The following is a 17,249-nucleotide window of genomic DNA, read 5'->3' as shown; positions in this document are numbered from 1 at the left end:
GAAAATATATGCATTAGTCTGATGGATGATCTCATCCCAGCTGCTCTTTGTTTCATCTAACCAGCCAACCTGCAGAATAACAGGGCCATCTAGTGGTCCCTTTCTTTCTTTCAATATTATATCTGCCTGCAACCTGCACACTATACAAAGGATAGGGTTTATATGGGGTTTTGGGTTTCTCTCTCTCTCTCTCTCTCTCTCTCTCTCTCTCTCTCACACACACACACACACACACACAGGTTTGTGGCACTATCTTTGTGGGGACCCGTCATTGACATAATGCATTCCCTAGCCCCTTACCCTAACCTTAACCATCACAACTAAATGCCTAACCTTAACCCTTGCCCTCACCCTAACCATAACCTAATTATATCCTTAATCCTACAACCAAGTCTTAACCCTCAAACAGCCCTTTAAACTTGTGGGGTCCAGCATTTTGGCCCCACAAAGCTGTCGGGACCCCACAAATATACTGGACTCCCGGTTTTTGGACCCCACGAATATAGTTAAACACACACACACACACACACACACACTTTTCAGATTAGGAAACAGCCACACACCAGTAGCAACGCCAAATCAGGCCTGATGTCAAGTATAAATATAAATACTTGGCAAAGTATTCAAAATGCCTTTGTGGTAGTTCCTGCTACAATAGTTAGACATTCCATTTCAACATAAGAGATAATATGTAGCCTATTATTGTTTTTGTATCCTTAAAATTGGAGAGTATTTGACATGTTTTGACTTTGGCGTCATCTAGTGGCAGTACCAAGAATGCATTTATGTCACTGCCTGCAGCCTGCAAACAGATAAAGGTAATGAAGACTCAGTCCACCTCAGTGAAAGACAACTTTGCATTTTTTTCAGAAAATTACAAATCGAGGAATATATATTGTATATAGTTTAAACATTTTGTGAAAAACAATAAGTTGTTTCTAATTTGTTGGTTACATGGTATGATATGCAAACAAAATATACAGTCATGACAAAACAATAAAACAACGGGCCCTTGCAGGAATGGAGTGCAACATAAATTTCCGAAACAAAGGTTGAACATTTTCTAAATAGACCCCTAATGTACACTATTGGCTTATCCGACTGTCATAACAATATTTTCTCCAACCCCATTTACTGTTCTCAATATACAATACAATTATATAACAGAACCATAAACTGGAAACACACCAACATTACCATACAGTTTAACTGACACCTTTTTTGACACATAATCAGCTAGAACATTAATAATCTTCACAAAGATAAGATAGTGTTGTATAGAAGATAGTGTTGTAATGGATTGCATTAGATTCAGCAAGTGTACCTAATAAACTTTTCCGTTTCCGTTTCCTGAGAAGATGTAAAAAATCATGATATTAACATAAATATCTTAAATTATCAGTTAAAAAACAACATGTTCTATTTTCAAAACAAAAAAAATCCCATAGAGCTTTAAAGTGCCTTCTGTTATGCTGCTATACCGTAGCGCTGCTAAGGAAGAATGGCTGCAAATTTGGTCATCCTTTTCAATGTACACACTTTAAAGTCATCAAGTCATGTGTATTCAGTACAGTGATTTAGTTTTAATACTGAGGTAGGGCAGGGAATGTAATCCTAAAATAGCAATCAGGCCCACCTTTTCCCAGCATAGATACAGTACACACTCCTGTACAGCTGTTGGTCCGCCATCACAAGAATCCTCTCTCTGTTATCAGGGCCTCTGTCAGCCTGTCTCGCATAATCTCCTTGGATGAGTATAAGGGCAGGTCCAGAATAGAGTAACATGTCAGAGAACTAGGGAAGTGCTGATCGTAGTGCTGACCGCCCTGGATTTGCATAAATTGAACCTTCATCTGGACCTGGTCCATGCCAAGAATAGGAACCCTTCTAAAACCAGTCAGGAACCCTGTAGAACAACCGTGGAGGGAAAGTAGGGATCTTCAAGTTACTTTTTGTCTATTACCATCTTTGTGCATCAACATCATATGCTTAGCACAGCAGCTATAGTAGATCCTTTATTTATTTATTTGAATGGATGGATGATAATTAACTTTATACCATAATCTAGGTGAATAATCGATTCTGATTGGCTGCAGGTGGTCCATTAAAATGTGATAAGAGAGGACACCTACTAAGAAGTTCCAGTGAAACTGTCTGTTTACCGTTCTAAATGTATTAATTATTAAAATAATGTCACAGAAACCACTGAGAGTGAATTGTGTTTTTTGGATGTTATTATCGTACTGTTGGTGATGTGTCGGTGTTTTTGTATGGGTGCTGCCTGCTCTTATTTCGCTGAGTCTGGAGCTCTGAGCACCGCAATTGCCTAGAAAAGGCGGCCGTGTCAGAGGCACAGAGGTCCCCCAGCACCACAGGTAGACAATAACCTTATTTTTTGTTTCATAAAACATAATCCGATCACAAGTGGTCCCTCAAGACGCATGTGGAGTGAACAATGTTTCCACTGCATAAGAACCTTATGAGATAGTAATGATTGTTCTAGGTATTTGTCAAACCCTCATGTGTTACCAGGGAAATTGAGTTATTGTTTGAAAACACTTTAGATTTTGATTGCAAATTGCATGAAGAAAGATCATTAAAAATAATTATTTTGCATTTGACCATGGTATAAGTGGGTTAATGCTCCCTGTGGTCCATTACTTCCTGATAATGGACACCTCGATGGGCATTAACCCTTACATAATGATAATACATTGGATACATTTTTCTCCTAACTCACTTCTTACAAATATTTGTTTTGACTTTTCAAGCACAGGTAACGAATTATGTTAATAATGGCTGCATTCCATTTAGGTGTTAAAGTTCCTATGCGCGGTTTCTGTCTATGCTGGCTTACTAGGACACTACCACAATTAACCATAATGCTGTTTGTAAAAAGAATATATTTTTCAAAGGCGCACATATCACTTGTTTGGTTAAAGGCCTTTGCAATTAAAAGCTGTTAACATTAGGTACAATACTTACAAAGGAAATCTTTCCTCTGGTCTTCAGTCAGTTCATCAAAAACCTCCCAAAACATCTGCCTGGTGGGGTAGCCAACACGAAGATCCCACACTGTGTTCTAATTAAAGTTTTTTTTTTAGAAAGCATGTGAAAATGTAGTAAATCAGTTGCAATGAAAACAAGAGGAGTTTGTGATTGGAACAGTACCTGTTTCAGTTTCGCCCAGTCATAGACATCTTGGCCCACCAACACTAGCTGCAGCTCCTCTGGCCGAAACAGCTTCACTAAATCCCTGTCACACACCTGGAAGAAGCCCCGCTTAAACTCCTGAAACACACTCTCCACTGATGTGTTGAAGGCATGACTCACGTAGGCATCCACAAACTCCTTCCTGTTTAGCACATTTAAGTTTCAATTCAACAAACATTTCTCTGAGACAGAGCTGATCTGGCTGCAGGCCACATACACAACTTTGATTTAAATATATTTAAAGTCTTACTTATTTTGACCTGTCACAGCCTTTCCAGGATTTCGGGGATCAAGGTCAATGTCTGTCTCATTCCAGTTAATCTGTTAATCAATTATGAGAGAGATAGGAAGTTAGTGGTATCGCTGCAAAACCTTTGGAATACTGTAAGAAAGATAAACTTTATTAAAAATCAACATTCAAACTCAACATTATTTAACACGATTAATCATTGACCTTTGGAAAGATGTTGAATTTATTGAACTTAAAAAAACAGTTAACAGTTAAACAAAGCAACGGTGAAAACGCCTTAAACTGTGAAATTTCCCTTAATGCTTTTCCCATTTGAACGTTTTGAATTCCCCTTCTGAACACGAGACAAAATAAGAGTTTACTTGCAAAATGTAATTTAACTTTTTCTGGATTACTGGATTTTTGTGATGGTTAGGAGCCGAAATCGAAAATGCGATCAGAATTTGATTAATTGCACAAGACACATTACTGGCAATAAAAAAAAAAAAGAAGTAAAACACCAACCAAGAAACACATGTCCAGGTTTTCTAGGTCATCTTCATAGTCCAAGACGTACTGCAGACTCCTTAAATACATAATAAAAAATGAAATAAAGAACTCAAATATTCAGGCACCAATATAAAACCAAAAATGTGTATTACTAAATTTAGATGAATAGGCTACTGACTTTCCAACACTTGGGCTGAATTCCACCATATCCTCCAGTGTCGGCTCTACATCGAGTAGCTTCTTGAACAGAGCCAGTGGGAATGGGAAGTGTATGACACTGTTGTTGTATAAGGCCAATCCACACAGAACCCCAACCAGGAAGAATTTTGTCTTGTCCTCTTCTGTTGCCTGTATTGATAAAAGTAATCAATGATCATGTATGGTGACTGCATATTGTTCCATTGTTGCTCATCATCATTTGAGGAAATATGTTAAATAATGTAAACCCTGAGTCTACGTTTCAATGGCCAAAGGTTCCTGTAGGATTTAAAGTCTTACTGTGGAGGGGAACCATGCCAGCGTTTCGGAGTCGTTGAACATGAACATTCTAGCTTTAGTTGACACCATTTCAAGAAACAAGTGGTGAAAAAGGTCTCTTTTGTAGACTTCTGTGAGCTTTGGGTCCTCATCAAAATAGACCTGAGAGACACAAAGTTATAATTCTTCCTGTTAGGTTAGGTAGACACTTAGATGAGAGTGAGAAAATAATTATAAGATTATAAGATACAATAAGGTAAGATACAAATATGTACAACATTTGCTTATGCTTCAACCATGAGGTCAAAACTAAATATTTACCACGAGTGGCTTCTTGAAGGCATTGTGATCAGCAGAAGCCAGTTGTTTGAAGGTGCCTTCCAAAAGTGATGCTCGCTTCAGCTTCAGTTCAAAATAAGGATTTTCCTGGGTAACCTGGGGAATTAGAAGGTCTTGAATCAGCCTGAAGGCGGGCTCTACATTATCCCATACATAAAGTTGTTATTGCAAACTTAGCAAACATTTGCATTTGCCTACAGTATTTACACATTCAGACAGAGCAACATTAGCATTCATTTGGAGTTGTGTTGTGTCTGTCCACCTGGTTAACCTTACTGCCAATATTCTGCCTTTGCTATCTTCTGTTTTGATCTCTACCAAGTCCTAGGAAAAATATTAATATTATAAATATTATTAATAGAAATATTAATAGTAGCTGCTAATTGCTGCTGGAGATGAGGTTGATAAGAGCGGCAAGCGTGAACCAATCCGGTAAAGATATAGGCTGTAAAACCAAAACAATGAGCTGAAAGATGCTTAAAGCTTCTGTAGAGCGGGGGAGACTTTCACATTACACGTTGTTATTTGATCCTTTGGTAATTAAAAATATTGATTAGTGCAGTATTACAATGATATTGATAGCGTAAATAGTTTGTCAGGTTAAACATTTTGCTCCTTTGTTAATGTAATAGGACAAACATTTTCTTACATTAAAACTAACTATAAATCGATAATACATAATTATCAAAGTTGATTTATTGGAGATTTCCTGACGACCCTGACAATATTGTTTGTATGGTTTACCTAACATAAGGTAAAGTTCCAGGCTCAAGTTACCTGAGTGCATATGGCATTGATGTGAAAAGCCATTATCTTTGATTTCAGATCCATCACAAATGGGAAGTTAAAAAGGATAAGTGGCTGATGATCCATATCCTGAAAAAAAAGCATATCATTTACTCAACGTTTTTTTTACTTGATGACCACAGGCTTTTACAAGATTTGGTGTTTTTTACATGAATGCACACTATATGAAAAGTGACCAACAACGTGAGAGAGAAGGAGGGAATGACTTGACAGCCATCCTTAGATGGGTTTAAATTAGTATTTTGTTTAATAGTTTTTTACCTTGATTTTTGACATTGAATGCCAATTCTGCAAATCCTCGCAAAGAAATGTTTCGCTAATCCCCAAACAAAAAGTTTTTTCTGGGATTCTCTGACGTCCTGCAATCCTGTTGTTGGCCTTTTAAACAGGTATATTTAGATAGTTAGTTATTTGAAGGATTGGTGGAAAATAGAAAACATTATTTGTAGAAAAGCTGAGATAGACATTCACAGGAAAAAAATCAAGACAACTGATACTAACGTTGTACATGTACTGGAGGACTAGTAGCAGGTTTCTGACTCTCGAGTTGCGAGAAACAGGCTCATTGGACAGGATCAGTGAGAGGGCCTGCTTCCACACCTTAACATGTCTAACCATGGTGGAGGATGACAGTGAGGCCCACCAGTCCCCTGTAAAAAGACAACATGGAGATTTGTAGACAATGTCAGAGCAGATGTCATAAATATGTCTGGAGTCTGGAGTGTGCTATCAGAATAATTATAGTTAAATATGAGACTTTACTTGTCTTAAAATATAATCAATCAATACATTCATAAAATAAACAATAATTATGAATTAGGAAAAATAAAAATGCATTTAATTATTTGCCTCAAACAACTCAAAGTTTAAAGCTACAGTGCGTAGTTTCTGTCTCCCCCATGAGGAATTCTAAGTAATGACAACAAAACTGTCGGCGCGTCCACATGATACAAGCCTTCGGTGATCGCGCACCACCCCCACCCTCCTTCACGCAGTTGCTAGTAGCCAAGGAGGACACGGAGCATTAAAAAAACATGATGGACTCTTCAGAAGAGGTAATTATATTCACTCAATTTTCTGCGTGCAAAAGTCGCCGGACGACACCATTTTCTGAACATAGCCATACTGAGAATTACAGAGAGTGTTTTGTGGAGCGGAATGGAGTCTTAATTAGTTTGTGTCAACTCATTTGGCAATGGCTTGAATGTATCGGACATTCATTCATATAAAAAAGTTACGCACTATATATTTAAAAAACAGTTTCAAGAACAACAAAAAAAGATTCAAATTTTACTCTTGGTTATTTCAATAACTAATACTAGTGCAATGCATGTTCTAAACATGCCTGTTTAGAATGGCCAATTGCTTGGCCTCAGTTAAATGCACATTTGTATAATTCATAGTTGCTTTTTTCAATTCATGATTGTATTAATTGATAATAATCAGAGAAAGTCTATAATTATTACATTGGCCCACTCCAGACTCCATACATGGACACAACTTATTACAATGAATGTACAGCATCTTATTAAAATGAAAAAACAGACAGGGCTGGGGTGTTAAAAACATTTCTTTTTGATTTTTTAGGTTTCACAATAGCTTTGTAGGATGTCCATGTTTTACTGTAGGTCGGATGAGCACACCATATCCTATTACTTGAAACCTCTCAAACATTCAAACAGTTATCTCTCACAGTACCTATGACCTGGAGGCTTTCAGCAGACAGTCTTTGCATGGCAGCAGCGACCGCCTCAGCGAGCTTCATGCTCAGTAGCAGTTTGTGTCTCTGGATCACATGCAGGAGCTCATTGAGAAGCAGGAAGATCCTCAACCCCTCCACTCCCACAGAATTCTCATCGAAAGAGAGAAGCAAGTGCAGGACAGCAGCCTCAACCTGTTGAGAACATATAATGTAATAACCAGTATTGGGCAGTAACTAATACTTAGTAATATATTACTGTAATATTATTATGCACTTTACAATAAGGGTACATTAATTAGCATGAATTTGATGCATTATTTACCATTAGTTATTGCCTTAACTAACTGTTAACTACAGTTAACTAAGGTGTCTATTTTGCCATTAGTTAATGCAGTAATACACCTTAACTAACTGTTAATAACAGTTAACTAAGGTGTCTATTTTAACATTAGTTAATTTACTAATAAGCCTAACTGGAAATAACAGCTAACTAAAGTGTCTAACTATCATTTACAAATGTTGTTAATGTTAACTAAGGTATTGATTGATTCATTGTTTAATGGTTTGTAAGATGCTATTTACATTAGTTATTACAGTAATAAGCATCACTTAACAGTTAATCATACAATATTAAACATTAGGCAAATGTTAACAAACGTCTCTTGATAACATCAACTAAGGGTTTACTTGTTAATTAAGGTATTTCCTAATATTACTAGGTGATTGATAAAGATGTTTGATAGCATGTATGTCTTAAGGTTCACAGCCAAGCCATCTCATTATGAGAAAACTGTTATTATTGTTTATTTACAGGTTATGGTTGTCCACATACTTTTTGTCCACTATATTTGTCCATCCTCCAACGTATGACTTACTTTTGGTAGAGGGTGAGATCAGTGAAAAGACTCCATATACTCCATGCAGAGGTTTGCTTGTTCCTTTGTTTTCATGTAGACATTAACTTAAAGCCCAACCTATATAAATTATTGTGCATGCTATATAAGCATTATTTAACCATAACTGGTCACTTGAATAATATATGATAATTTTTTGTCCCAGGTAGGCTTTCTTATACGATGACGTGACACGTACGCTTGTCATAATTTTGCTGCAAAAGTACAGTAAATACAGTAAGATAACGAGTAACGTAACGATACTAAGTAATATTGTTACTTTTTCAAGGCGTAATAAGGAGAGAGTAACATATTACATTTCCTGAGTAACTTGCCCAACACTGGTAATAACTGAGTAGAGTATTACTAAAAGGTTTTATAATTAAACTTCCCACTCTTCCTTGTTAATTACTGATCAGATACCAAACATACATAGTCACATTTTAGTTTCATACCTCTGCCAAAACATAATCTTTCTTCACAAGTTTCTCGAAAGCAGGTTGCACAAGTGACAAGTTCAAGCCGGAGTACTTTGGTGAGGTCTGGAAATGTTTATCTTTGCTGTGAAGATAACAAGTGAATTTATTTGTAATTTTACTCATCAGATACAAAGATGAGAAGAACATGCACAGATGATGTTTACCTTTGGTCAAGGAAGACTCGATTCATACAGGATGCAGAGGAAAACGTCCTGTGGATTTCCCTGTGAGGTTTTCATACAGTTAGTCAATAGCACTGAGAATACTGCGTCAATGGCTTAGGAGCCAAATGAAATAACAGTCATAAAACACTGCACTATTCAACCAACCAGTTATATATTGAGAAAATAAAAACTGCTACTGCATTATACTTACTTTTTTATCTTTTTTGATGATTTTAAATCACATTTAGAAACCCATTTGTCAATCATGTCCTCAATAGAGTGCTGTTTGACATTGTTGACACTGTCAGTGTTTGACTTCTCATCAGCTTCCTGTGAAAGAAACAAGAAAGAGTTAATGTTTCGTTTAGGGAAATAACTTTACAGTAGAAAAATGATTGGGGTTAAGGTATTAATACACCTCCCACAGTTATGGTCTGTATTGTACGTATTTGTGTTGGTACCTGAACAGGTGTGCACGTTGCAAACGAACAGTTCCCTCCTGCGTAGATGTTTCTAAGTATGGGAGTGGTGTCTGGAATAATAATAGAATACAAGTTATCTCTATCCTTGAAATAAGACTACTGTCACTCTCTTAAAGGTACAATATGTAACATTTCTGCATTAAAATGTCTAAAAACCACCATACCTATGTTATATAATTTTTGGAGTTGTGTTCTTACAAATGTTTCCACCAAATGGCAAACCCAGAGAAATCTGTTATTTTATTTTCAGACACGGCACGTTTCATTTAGTCGCCCGTCAGTGGCGTCATATAACCTTTCACCCTCTAGTTACTCGTAACTCCCGTCAAAACATGGCACCCAGATGATATGTTCAGGAGTAATTGTAAATCATACAATGTCACAGTAAAAAAATACTTGTAACCGTAATACTGCTTTTTCTGCCACAAGGCATCATTTTTTGATTAATTACATGCCACCTTGCAACACAGTAATACAACAGAAACCTTATTTATTGATACATATCAATATCAATCAAGCTTAACGTTACTACATGTGTTGGTTGACAAGTAGCTAACGTTAATGCTAATGCTTGGTGGGTAACATCATAGGGTTACAACATTGTTCATCACGCTCATAAAGTTATTAGTAGTATGATTGTTTTGACTACAGATAAAAGCAGTGCCAGACTAACCCACGAATAAGTTCACTAGTAACGTTAACGTTAGATGTATAGATAGACGACTAATCTAATGCTAATTTAGCCGACTAGCTAGCACACCCTGGTCTGTCTGCCCTGGCGTAAAGACACTTCATTCGGGATGAGTGCTGACAACACCCCTGGGACATATATAGCTAGTTACCGTTAGCCCCTAGCCAACCAATAGCCACCCAATATTACAGCAATCCTTATCTGGCCAGCACTTAACTTCAGTGCCAGATGCTAACGATGCTAATGGCAGTTTAATGAAGCGTCGGTAAACAGGCCATATCAGAGCCAGGCATCTAGTCACAACAGCAGCCATCCACAACGTTAGCTGCGTCTCTGTTAGCGCTACCGGTGTTCGTGCCAAAAATCTCCTCCCTGCCGAATTTCTCCCCCCTGCGCGTTTGGCTGTCTTTACAGTTAGCTAAATTAACCCGACAAAAGGTGGGTTAAGCACCAAAATGAATAGTTAAGAGAAACGTGAAGGGGGAGATCGTTCTGGGCAGCTTGGAGATGTTCTGCTGCTGTACTGCTGGCTAATGTTAGCTTGCTGGCTCACTAGCTAACTGGTCAGCTAGCTACCTATACAGATCAAATCAATAAAAATTCCCTCTCATTGCCAGGTCTTTCCCGCTTTCGTCACTTTTAAATCCCAGCTTAAGACCCACTTTGTTTTTTTACAATGATGCTTATATCTCCTTAATTAATAACATAATCATGAAATATTTAATTTTAATTTTTTTGTAATATTTTTTTTAAATTTGGATACAGTGCTCTATTAATACATTTGACTTTTCTTGACTGGAATCAGTTCTTTTAGAGATGGAGTTACCCTGTGGCAGTTGAACAGGTAGCGGCACAGACGGATGACTCTCCTCTCCATGTCCCAGCTGCCCCTGCGTTCCACACCCAAAGGAGTAGACCCTCTTGGAGTCTGTCATCACTAATGTGTGATGTCTGATTGAGAAAAACAATATAGCACAAACAGCATTTTAATGTCAACAAAAATGACTTTTCAGCATTTTTACAGCCTCTTTTTGCAGCCTCCAAGCCTCTATTTCACTAGACTATAGCTAGTGTAATAAACTCTCTACTGTTGATAGAAGGGGGCATGATCATCAGAAGGAATGTGTAATGAACAGAAATGCAACCTGAGAATATGAGCCAGTTGCTGAAAGTTGTAGTCAAATGTAGAATTACACACAGGAAGAGGCAGTCACACACCTTTCCTGTAATCTGAATTTCTTTCAAAATGTTAAGATATACAGCCTCATATTCAATAATATTCTCATTAATAAAGTATCTAATCTTATCTAATAGAGCTATGCAAAAATGGATTGCCGTTCTCTATCATTGTTTTCTGTGTGATTTTGAAGTGTTTGAATGAGGTCTTAACAAACTGATTTCAAGAAATATTTAACTGTGGCATTTGTGAGCAAAAACATGGGGCCATGTTTTTTTCACAATTGGTAATAAGCTGAATTGAATTTTAAGTTTATAATTGTACTGTACCGTCCACATGCAGTCTTGGTGACCTTTGCCCCCCAGAGCTCTGCAACAAGCCGGGGTCGTAGTTCATCTCTGAATGAGTTGTGCCCAAGCTGTCCATATTGGCCAGAGCCAAATGTAAACACTGCACCAGTCTGAGGAAGCAACCACACTACTATAGTTTAAAGTCACACTTATTGTTTATTATTATTTACATATCTGTGGGATCTAAGATGAGGATTTTTCTCTCACAAAAAACATCGATTAATAACCTTTTTTTAATCTTGCTTCTACTCCCAAGTATATATGTTATGATCAGTGTCAGTGTATGATAAAATAATATTAAAATATTAATAACTGATGTGTGATTGCCTCAAAATAATGATCAGTTTTGTATTTCTTTGTTTTGGATAATCCAACCATGCCTGTTGAATTTGGCGGTCAGTGCTTTGAATCCCTAAATGCATTTTATCTTTCATCAGTGAGTAGAGTTAGACCTCCATAGAACATACATGCTGTACTTGTGGAGCTCACAAGTAAAATGACCACACAGTACTGGCTGGTCTTGTGAGCGTGGGCATGTATTGGTGTGGCAGGAAACTTTTTCTGGATTTTATCGCAGTAGCACTTTATGATGGAATAACTGGCACCTTAATTATAGGACCTAATTCACTTTAAATTATGTGATATTTTTTCAGTGCTCTACTTAGTGTGAATTTCCTTGTTGTTATCGTTTGTTGTGCTGTGTGTCTGTTTGTCTTACATGTGTGGCTTGCTGCACCACAAATTGCCCCTCGGGTACAATATCAATAAAGTTGAAGTTGACATTTTTTGCCAGAAATTATTTAAAACATATTCCATTATTTCAGTGTCATTTGTAGAGTAAGTTATAACAGTTTGCTCTTATACATTTTTATACCAGCAATTAAAATGTAATAGGTTACAACATGGGACTGTTAGCCAACTTTCTTTGTCTAACCTTTGTCAAAATGGCAGTGTGGTTCTTTCCACAGGAAATGTGAATAGTTTTCTTCGAGTTCAGGTAATGAACTGGAGTTGGTGCATGTCTGTCTGTAGAAAAGTAATGAACATTTAGGTTTTACATGTAACAAAAACACTTCATATTTTCATAAATGATATAAGATATGATATAAGCTGTCATTATATAGATATATTGACAGCTTTTGTCTTTTACCTGTTGTGTCTCCCAGCCCGAGCTGTCCACAGTGGTTTCTGCCCCAGCCGAACACACCTCCAGAGACAGAGAGGGCGAAGCTCTGCTCTCCCCCTGCAGCGATCTGGACCAGGGGGAGCGCTGACAGGGATCTGAGGTGTTGGGGTGAATTGGTGCCAGCTGGCCCCTGGCCCCTGGAGTCCTTGCCCCATGTATACACCTGACCATCTGTGGAGAAATCACACTTTACTGACACCCTCCATCTTCGCCTTTTGTGAACCACTTTGCAATCACAGTTTTTATTTTTTATTTTAAATAATACATAAACAGATTTGACTATTATAATTAAATTATCTTGTCCTTTGCCTTCATCTCAGCCCCTATTGGACTTTGAGTCAACTTTTACTCTCCTGTCTCAATGCTGGCTCAGGTGTTTTTTTTCCTACCCAGTCAACACAACAAAGGGTTTACAAAAACAGCTGCTGTCGGGCGCCCAGATAGCTCAGTTGGTAGAGCGGGAGCCCATATATGGAGGTTTACTCCAAGATGCAGCGGGCCCGGGTTCGACTCTGACCTGCAGCCCTTTGCTGCATGTCATTTCCCCTCTCTCTCCCCTTTCAATTCTTTAGCTGTCCTGTCAATAAAGGCTTAAAAATGCCCAACAAATAATCTTAAAAAAAAACAATAAACAAAAACAGCAGTTGTGGGATACAAACTTTGATGAGGTGATTAACTGAATGTTGGAGGGGAATAAGCAGGTCTTCACTACAGCACCAGTAATTTGTGGGTAAAATGAATGATTGCCTATGACTCTCATTTCAACTTGTACTTTACTGTACCTTTGGTCAGGGCAACTGAATGCTGGCTCCCACAAGCAACCTGAGAAACTGGTATTTTACACAAAGCTTCAAGGGGCCTGAGAGAACAAGAAACAGAAAAGAACTGAGCTCAAATACATCAGGGCTGACTAGCATGAATCCAAGTCACACATGTCAAACTCAAGGCCCCTCGCAGATTTTCATCCGACACGCATATCAAGTTTTGGTCACTTGTTCCAAAGTTTTTGTCACTTTTTCCAAAGTTTTTGGGCACTTTTTTTTATGATGGCTGAGGAACTTTTTACTGACTTTTTTAGGACTTTATGTCAACCAAACTGTAAGTGAGAAGATATGATTATTATGAGACATGTAATAATACAGTCAAAGATATTTTACTTTTTCGATTTAATAAAAGCATGTCAATAAACTTTACATGTCTGGCCCTTGATTTGATTCTCATTTTCCAGTGTGGCCCTTAGTGAAATTGAGTTTGACACTACTGATGAAGTGAAGATTTTGCAAGACAATTTTTTCAGTCACATTGTTCAAAATCTCTAACATTTTACACATTTTGTTGCTAATTCAGAACAGTGATTGGCAGCATAACCTTAGCTGCTCCTTACCTTGGAATGTAAGTGCGAGTTGCGTCCACACAGAGAACTTGTCCTCTCTCAGACAGCAGTGTGACCATATCATCACCACAACTCACAGCCTGAATCTTCTCTTTACACTTCACAAATTCTGAAAGAACACAGACCACAGGAACACAGCAGGTGTAAGTGATGCGTCTGGTTATATGTCACCATTACTGCAAATAAGAAAACTTTCTTTAGTTAGAACTTTGTAAGAAGGAAATTATCGGTCAGACTCAGTTCATGTGTTACATACAAGCATTGCAAATGTGGGAAGGACAATATTAAGGGAGGGTCTGGGGGGGTCCTCCCCCATTTTTATTTTTTTAACATTGCAGATGTCATTTCCTGTATTCTCTTGCCTTTCAACAAGTGGTTTGATACTTTTATCTGGCTATACAAGAATGAGAAAAAAATATGGGTACATTGTGTAGGCTACTTTCATCCAGAGGAAGTGGTTGCCCACAAATCACATATTTTTATTTATTGATTTGATGTCTAAATTAGAGCTATCTTTAATAATAACCACTCATTGTTTATTTATACTTTAGGATTTCTTTATGCTTGCATGTAATTGCAATGTATGTTAAATGAATTTTTTGGATTCTCCAAAATACAATATGCTCATCTTCCAATCCTTTCTGCAGAAGAATCACCAGCACCTAAGGGAGGGGCATCGGACTGGGGGGGAAAAGGGGACTGAGTACCCAGGGCCCTCATGCGAGGAGGGCCCAAAAAGATGCTAGAATGAATAGCTGTGGGGCCCATAGAAAATGCCTTTCTACAGGGCCCAGAATTTTGTGCTACGCCCCAGACCTAAGGCCAAAAACTTTGCATTACTCATAATAAGTCATGTTTAAAGTCGAGTTTAAGCTATTTATCAACTTCCAAGTTTAAGGTAGCCTATTCCATACAGTACGTTTGGTTATCTGACTACAGATATAAAAGTAAGGCAGAATTGTTTTAGTTTTTTTTAGATCTGTTCATGTCTGAGTGGCGTTGAAAAAAAGATAATTGTGACAATGAAATACAAATTGTTATTGATCAGTGCATTTGTATGTAACTTTTATTTTTATTTTTTATTTCAGAAGGGACCATTATTCATGCATCTTCACATTATAAAATCTGGCACTCTTTAAAAAAAGTTTGGACACCCCTGATCTATATTCTCAAACCGCGATGCTCTGGACTGGAGCTCCCGTGTGTGTGTGTGTGTGTGTGTGTGTGTGTGTGTGCGCGTTCCAGTCTATGGGTGCAAGGTAGCAGTGAAAACGGTCTTTGGTGTTTTTTGCCCCCGACCTCTCCTCCCAGGCAGCGCGGCAATGGTTATGTTTAGGGTTAAGGTTGGGGTTAGCTGCCTGGAAGGCGCCGTTGGAGGCAAAAAACACCATCGAGCACTGAAAACGCGGTGTGGTGTTTCATTAATTTGGGTATTCTCTCAATATACACGCTGAGTGGATGTATTAACATGTAAACATGGAAAAAGTTTGGTGGTCCTAAACTTATAATTAAAAAAAAGAAGAAAAGTAGTGCGAGTAGCTCCGACGCCCATGGTTAAGATAGGAAAATGAAATGAATACTCACTCTGTTTTCCTCTGACCCTTATCCCATCGGTGCTCTCATTTGTGCGAATGATGGATGCATCTCCATTACTTTTGACGAAGGCGAGCACATTATGACCTGCTGACACATCCGTGATGTCAAAACTCAGGTTTAAAAAGTGAACTCCTCCACTTGTTGATATAGTTGAGCCATCTCTCAACCGAAAGCCCTGCTCACAGTCCTCTCCCCATGAAAACATTTTGGTGAAGTGGCTCTGGAGAACCGACAACTGATTCTTATGCCTCAGCTCTGTCAGTCAGAAACGAAATTTGATTGGTTGATTATGCAAACTTTGCTGTGAGCAACGGAAAACAAAACTTAAGCTACTAAACATATAATAAGCTATGATGAAACGAAAACAACACTCCCACTGAGTCAGCGGCAGGTGAAAAGAAAAACGAAAGGGAAACTGGAGTTGATAACGGACTAATAACTGCTGTTTACGCATAGCCTACAGTATTTGGACTGTGTTGATGATTTGATAGAGTAAATGGCAAAACTACTGAAATACTCAACTCAGGGTTAATTGGATGAAAAGCTCACACACTCAGCATGTTACTGAACTTGTCTCCTAGAATAGTAGTTCTCAAAGTGGGGTCCTTGAGGGGCTTCCAGGGGGTCCCCAGCAAAAACAGGAGTCACTTTTTCAATTCCATCCCAAAGTAACACGGTGACATAATATGACTAGCCTATTTGGTGTTGGGTGGTGGGTGTCATACACGTTCTGTAATAAAATATCTAAAAGTTTTAAAAAATCTTCTCAAATGGGGGTCCGTGATCTAAGCGTTTTAGAATGTCCCTTCTACGAGACATTCAGATGTGGATTTGTGTGAATACCAGTAGTGATAAAGTTACTCATAGGGATACTAATATTACGTTAACTATTAATGTAGTATTAAATATACTTCCAAGAAGGCTGAATTCCTATACAATCATATTGCTCAGCTGGAAAGAACCAAATATCCCACCAACAGAGGGGCGTTCTGTTTACCAGACAAAAGTCAGATACTGAGAAAAAAAACATAAGTTTTTACATTGTGTTTGATAGTTTTTGGTACAGTAGTTCCAAGTCTGCAATGGCCAATTTGAGATAACATTGTCTTTGGTTAAATATACTTTTTAGTAATCTCCACTCAAGTGTATATTCATAATTTCATTAATATAAACTTAAAAAAGGTAAAGGAGTAAAACACAGTGCCATGAGTAAAAAAGGACAAAACTATATACAGTATAACTATATAGTAGTAGTATCATCCTTGAAATTAATATGTGGACCAGAAGAAAAATAAACAGGGTCTTCAAGAAAAGTCCAGGGCCTTGTTGCTTCACTGTAGTGGGGACCATGCCGGAAGCATGGGTCATTCATGAACTTTCTCCAGCTGGTTTGATGTTTGGCGGTCTTCTCCGCTTCCTTCCAGGATGATGTTGTTTCCTTGAGTTCTGCCTCCATAGACCTTCTTCAGCTGTACCTGGGTCTTCCTGGCTTTCTTTTTCCATTGTGGGTTCCAGGTTAAGGCCTGTTCGGTCGTGCTGGAGGGTGGTTTCCTCATGGTAA

General features: G+C 38.0%; 1 protein-coding gene across 2 annotated transcripts; it reads right to left on the bottom strand.

Moving 5' to 3' along the window:
* Window positions 1-843: 843 nt before the first annotated feature.
* LOC144522559 (putative E3 ubiquitin-protein ligase HERC3) lies at window positions 844-16,064 on the bottom strand. 2 transcript variants are annotated; one of them, XM_078257737.1, is made up of 23 exons: window positions 15,677-16,064; window positions 14,084-14,201; window positions 13,482-13,558; window positions 12,664-12,870; window positions 12,448-12,539; window positions 11,493-11,623; window positions 10,813-10,937; window positions 9,275-9,345; window positions 9,025-9,143; window positions 8,814-8,873; window positions 8,626-8,731; window positions 7,274-7,469; window positions 6,077-6,225; window positions 5,837-5,953; window positions 5,546-5,644; window positions 4,751-4,864; window positions 4,451-4,591; window positions 4,131-4,300; window positions 3,968-4,028; window positions 3,464-3,534; window positions 3,172-3,355; window positions 2,986-3,082; window positions 844-1,906 (listed from the first exon to the last, which is right to left on the bottom strand). In XM_078257737.1, exons 1-23 carry the CDS (start codon window positions 15,891-15,893, stop codon window positions 1,689-1,691), a joined length of 2,940 nt encoding a protein of 979 aa, XP_078113863.1. In that variant the 5' UTR covers window positions 15,894-16,064; the 3' UTR covers window positions 844-1,688. The 2 variants fall into 2 exon arrangements, with proteins under 2 accessions (XP_078113863.1, XP_078113864.1); XM_078257738.1 differs by lacking the exons at window positions 14,084-14,201; window positions 15,677-16,064 and having other exon boundaries at window positions 11,493-11,640.
* Window positions 16,065-17,249: the final 1,185 nt, after the last annotated feature.

This window comes from Sander vitreus, chromosome 8 (assembly GCF_031162955.1).
Source record: "Sander vitreus isolate 19-12246 chromosome 8, sanVit1, whole genome shotgun sequence".
Lineage (NCBI taxonomy): Eukaryota > Metazoa > Chordata > Actinopteri > Perciformes > Percidae > Sander > Sander vitreus.
This window is presented reverse-complemented; position numbering and strand designations above follow the sequence as displayed.

Coding starts and splice junctions, on each gene's coding strand:
- LOC144522559 (XM_078257737.1), bottom strand. CDS start 15,893: ATGTTTTCATGGGGAGAGGACTGTGAGCAGGGCTTTCGGTTGAGAGAT. Junction 8,874..9,024: donor TCATCAAAAAAGATAAAAAA/GTAAGTATAATG, acceptor AAAACCTCACAG/GGAAATCCACAGGACGTTTT. Junction 4,592..4,750: donor CCTTCAAGAAGCCACTCGTG/GTAAATATTTAG, acceptor TGTGTCTCTCAG/GTCTATTTTGATGAGGACCC.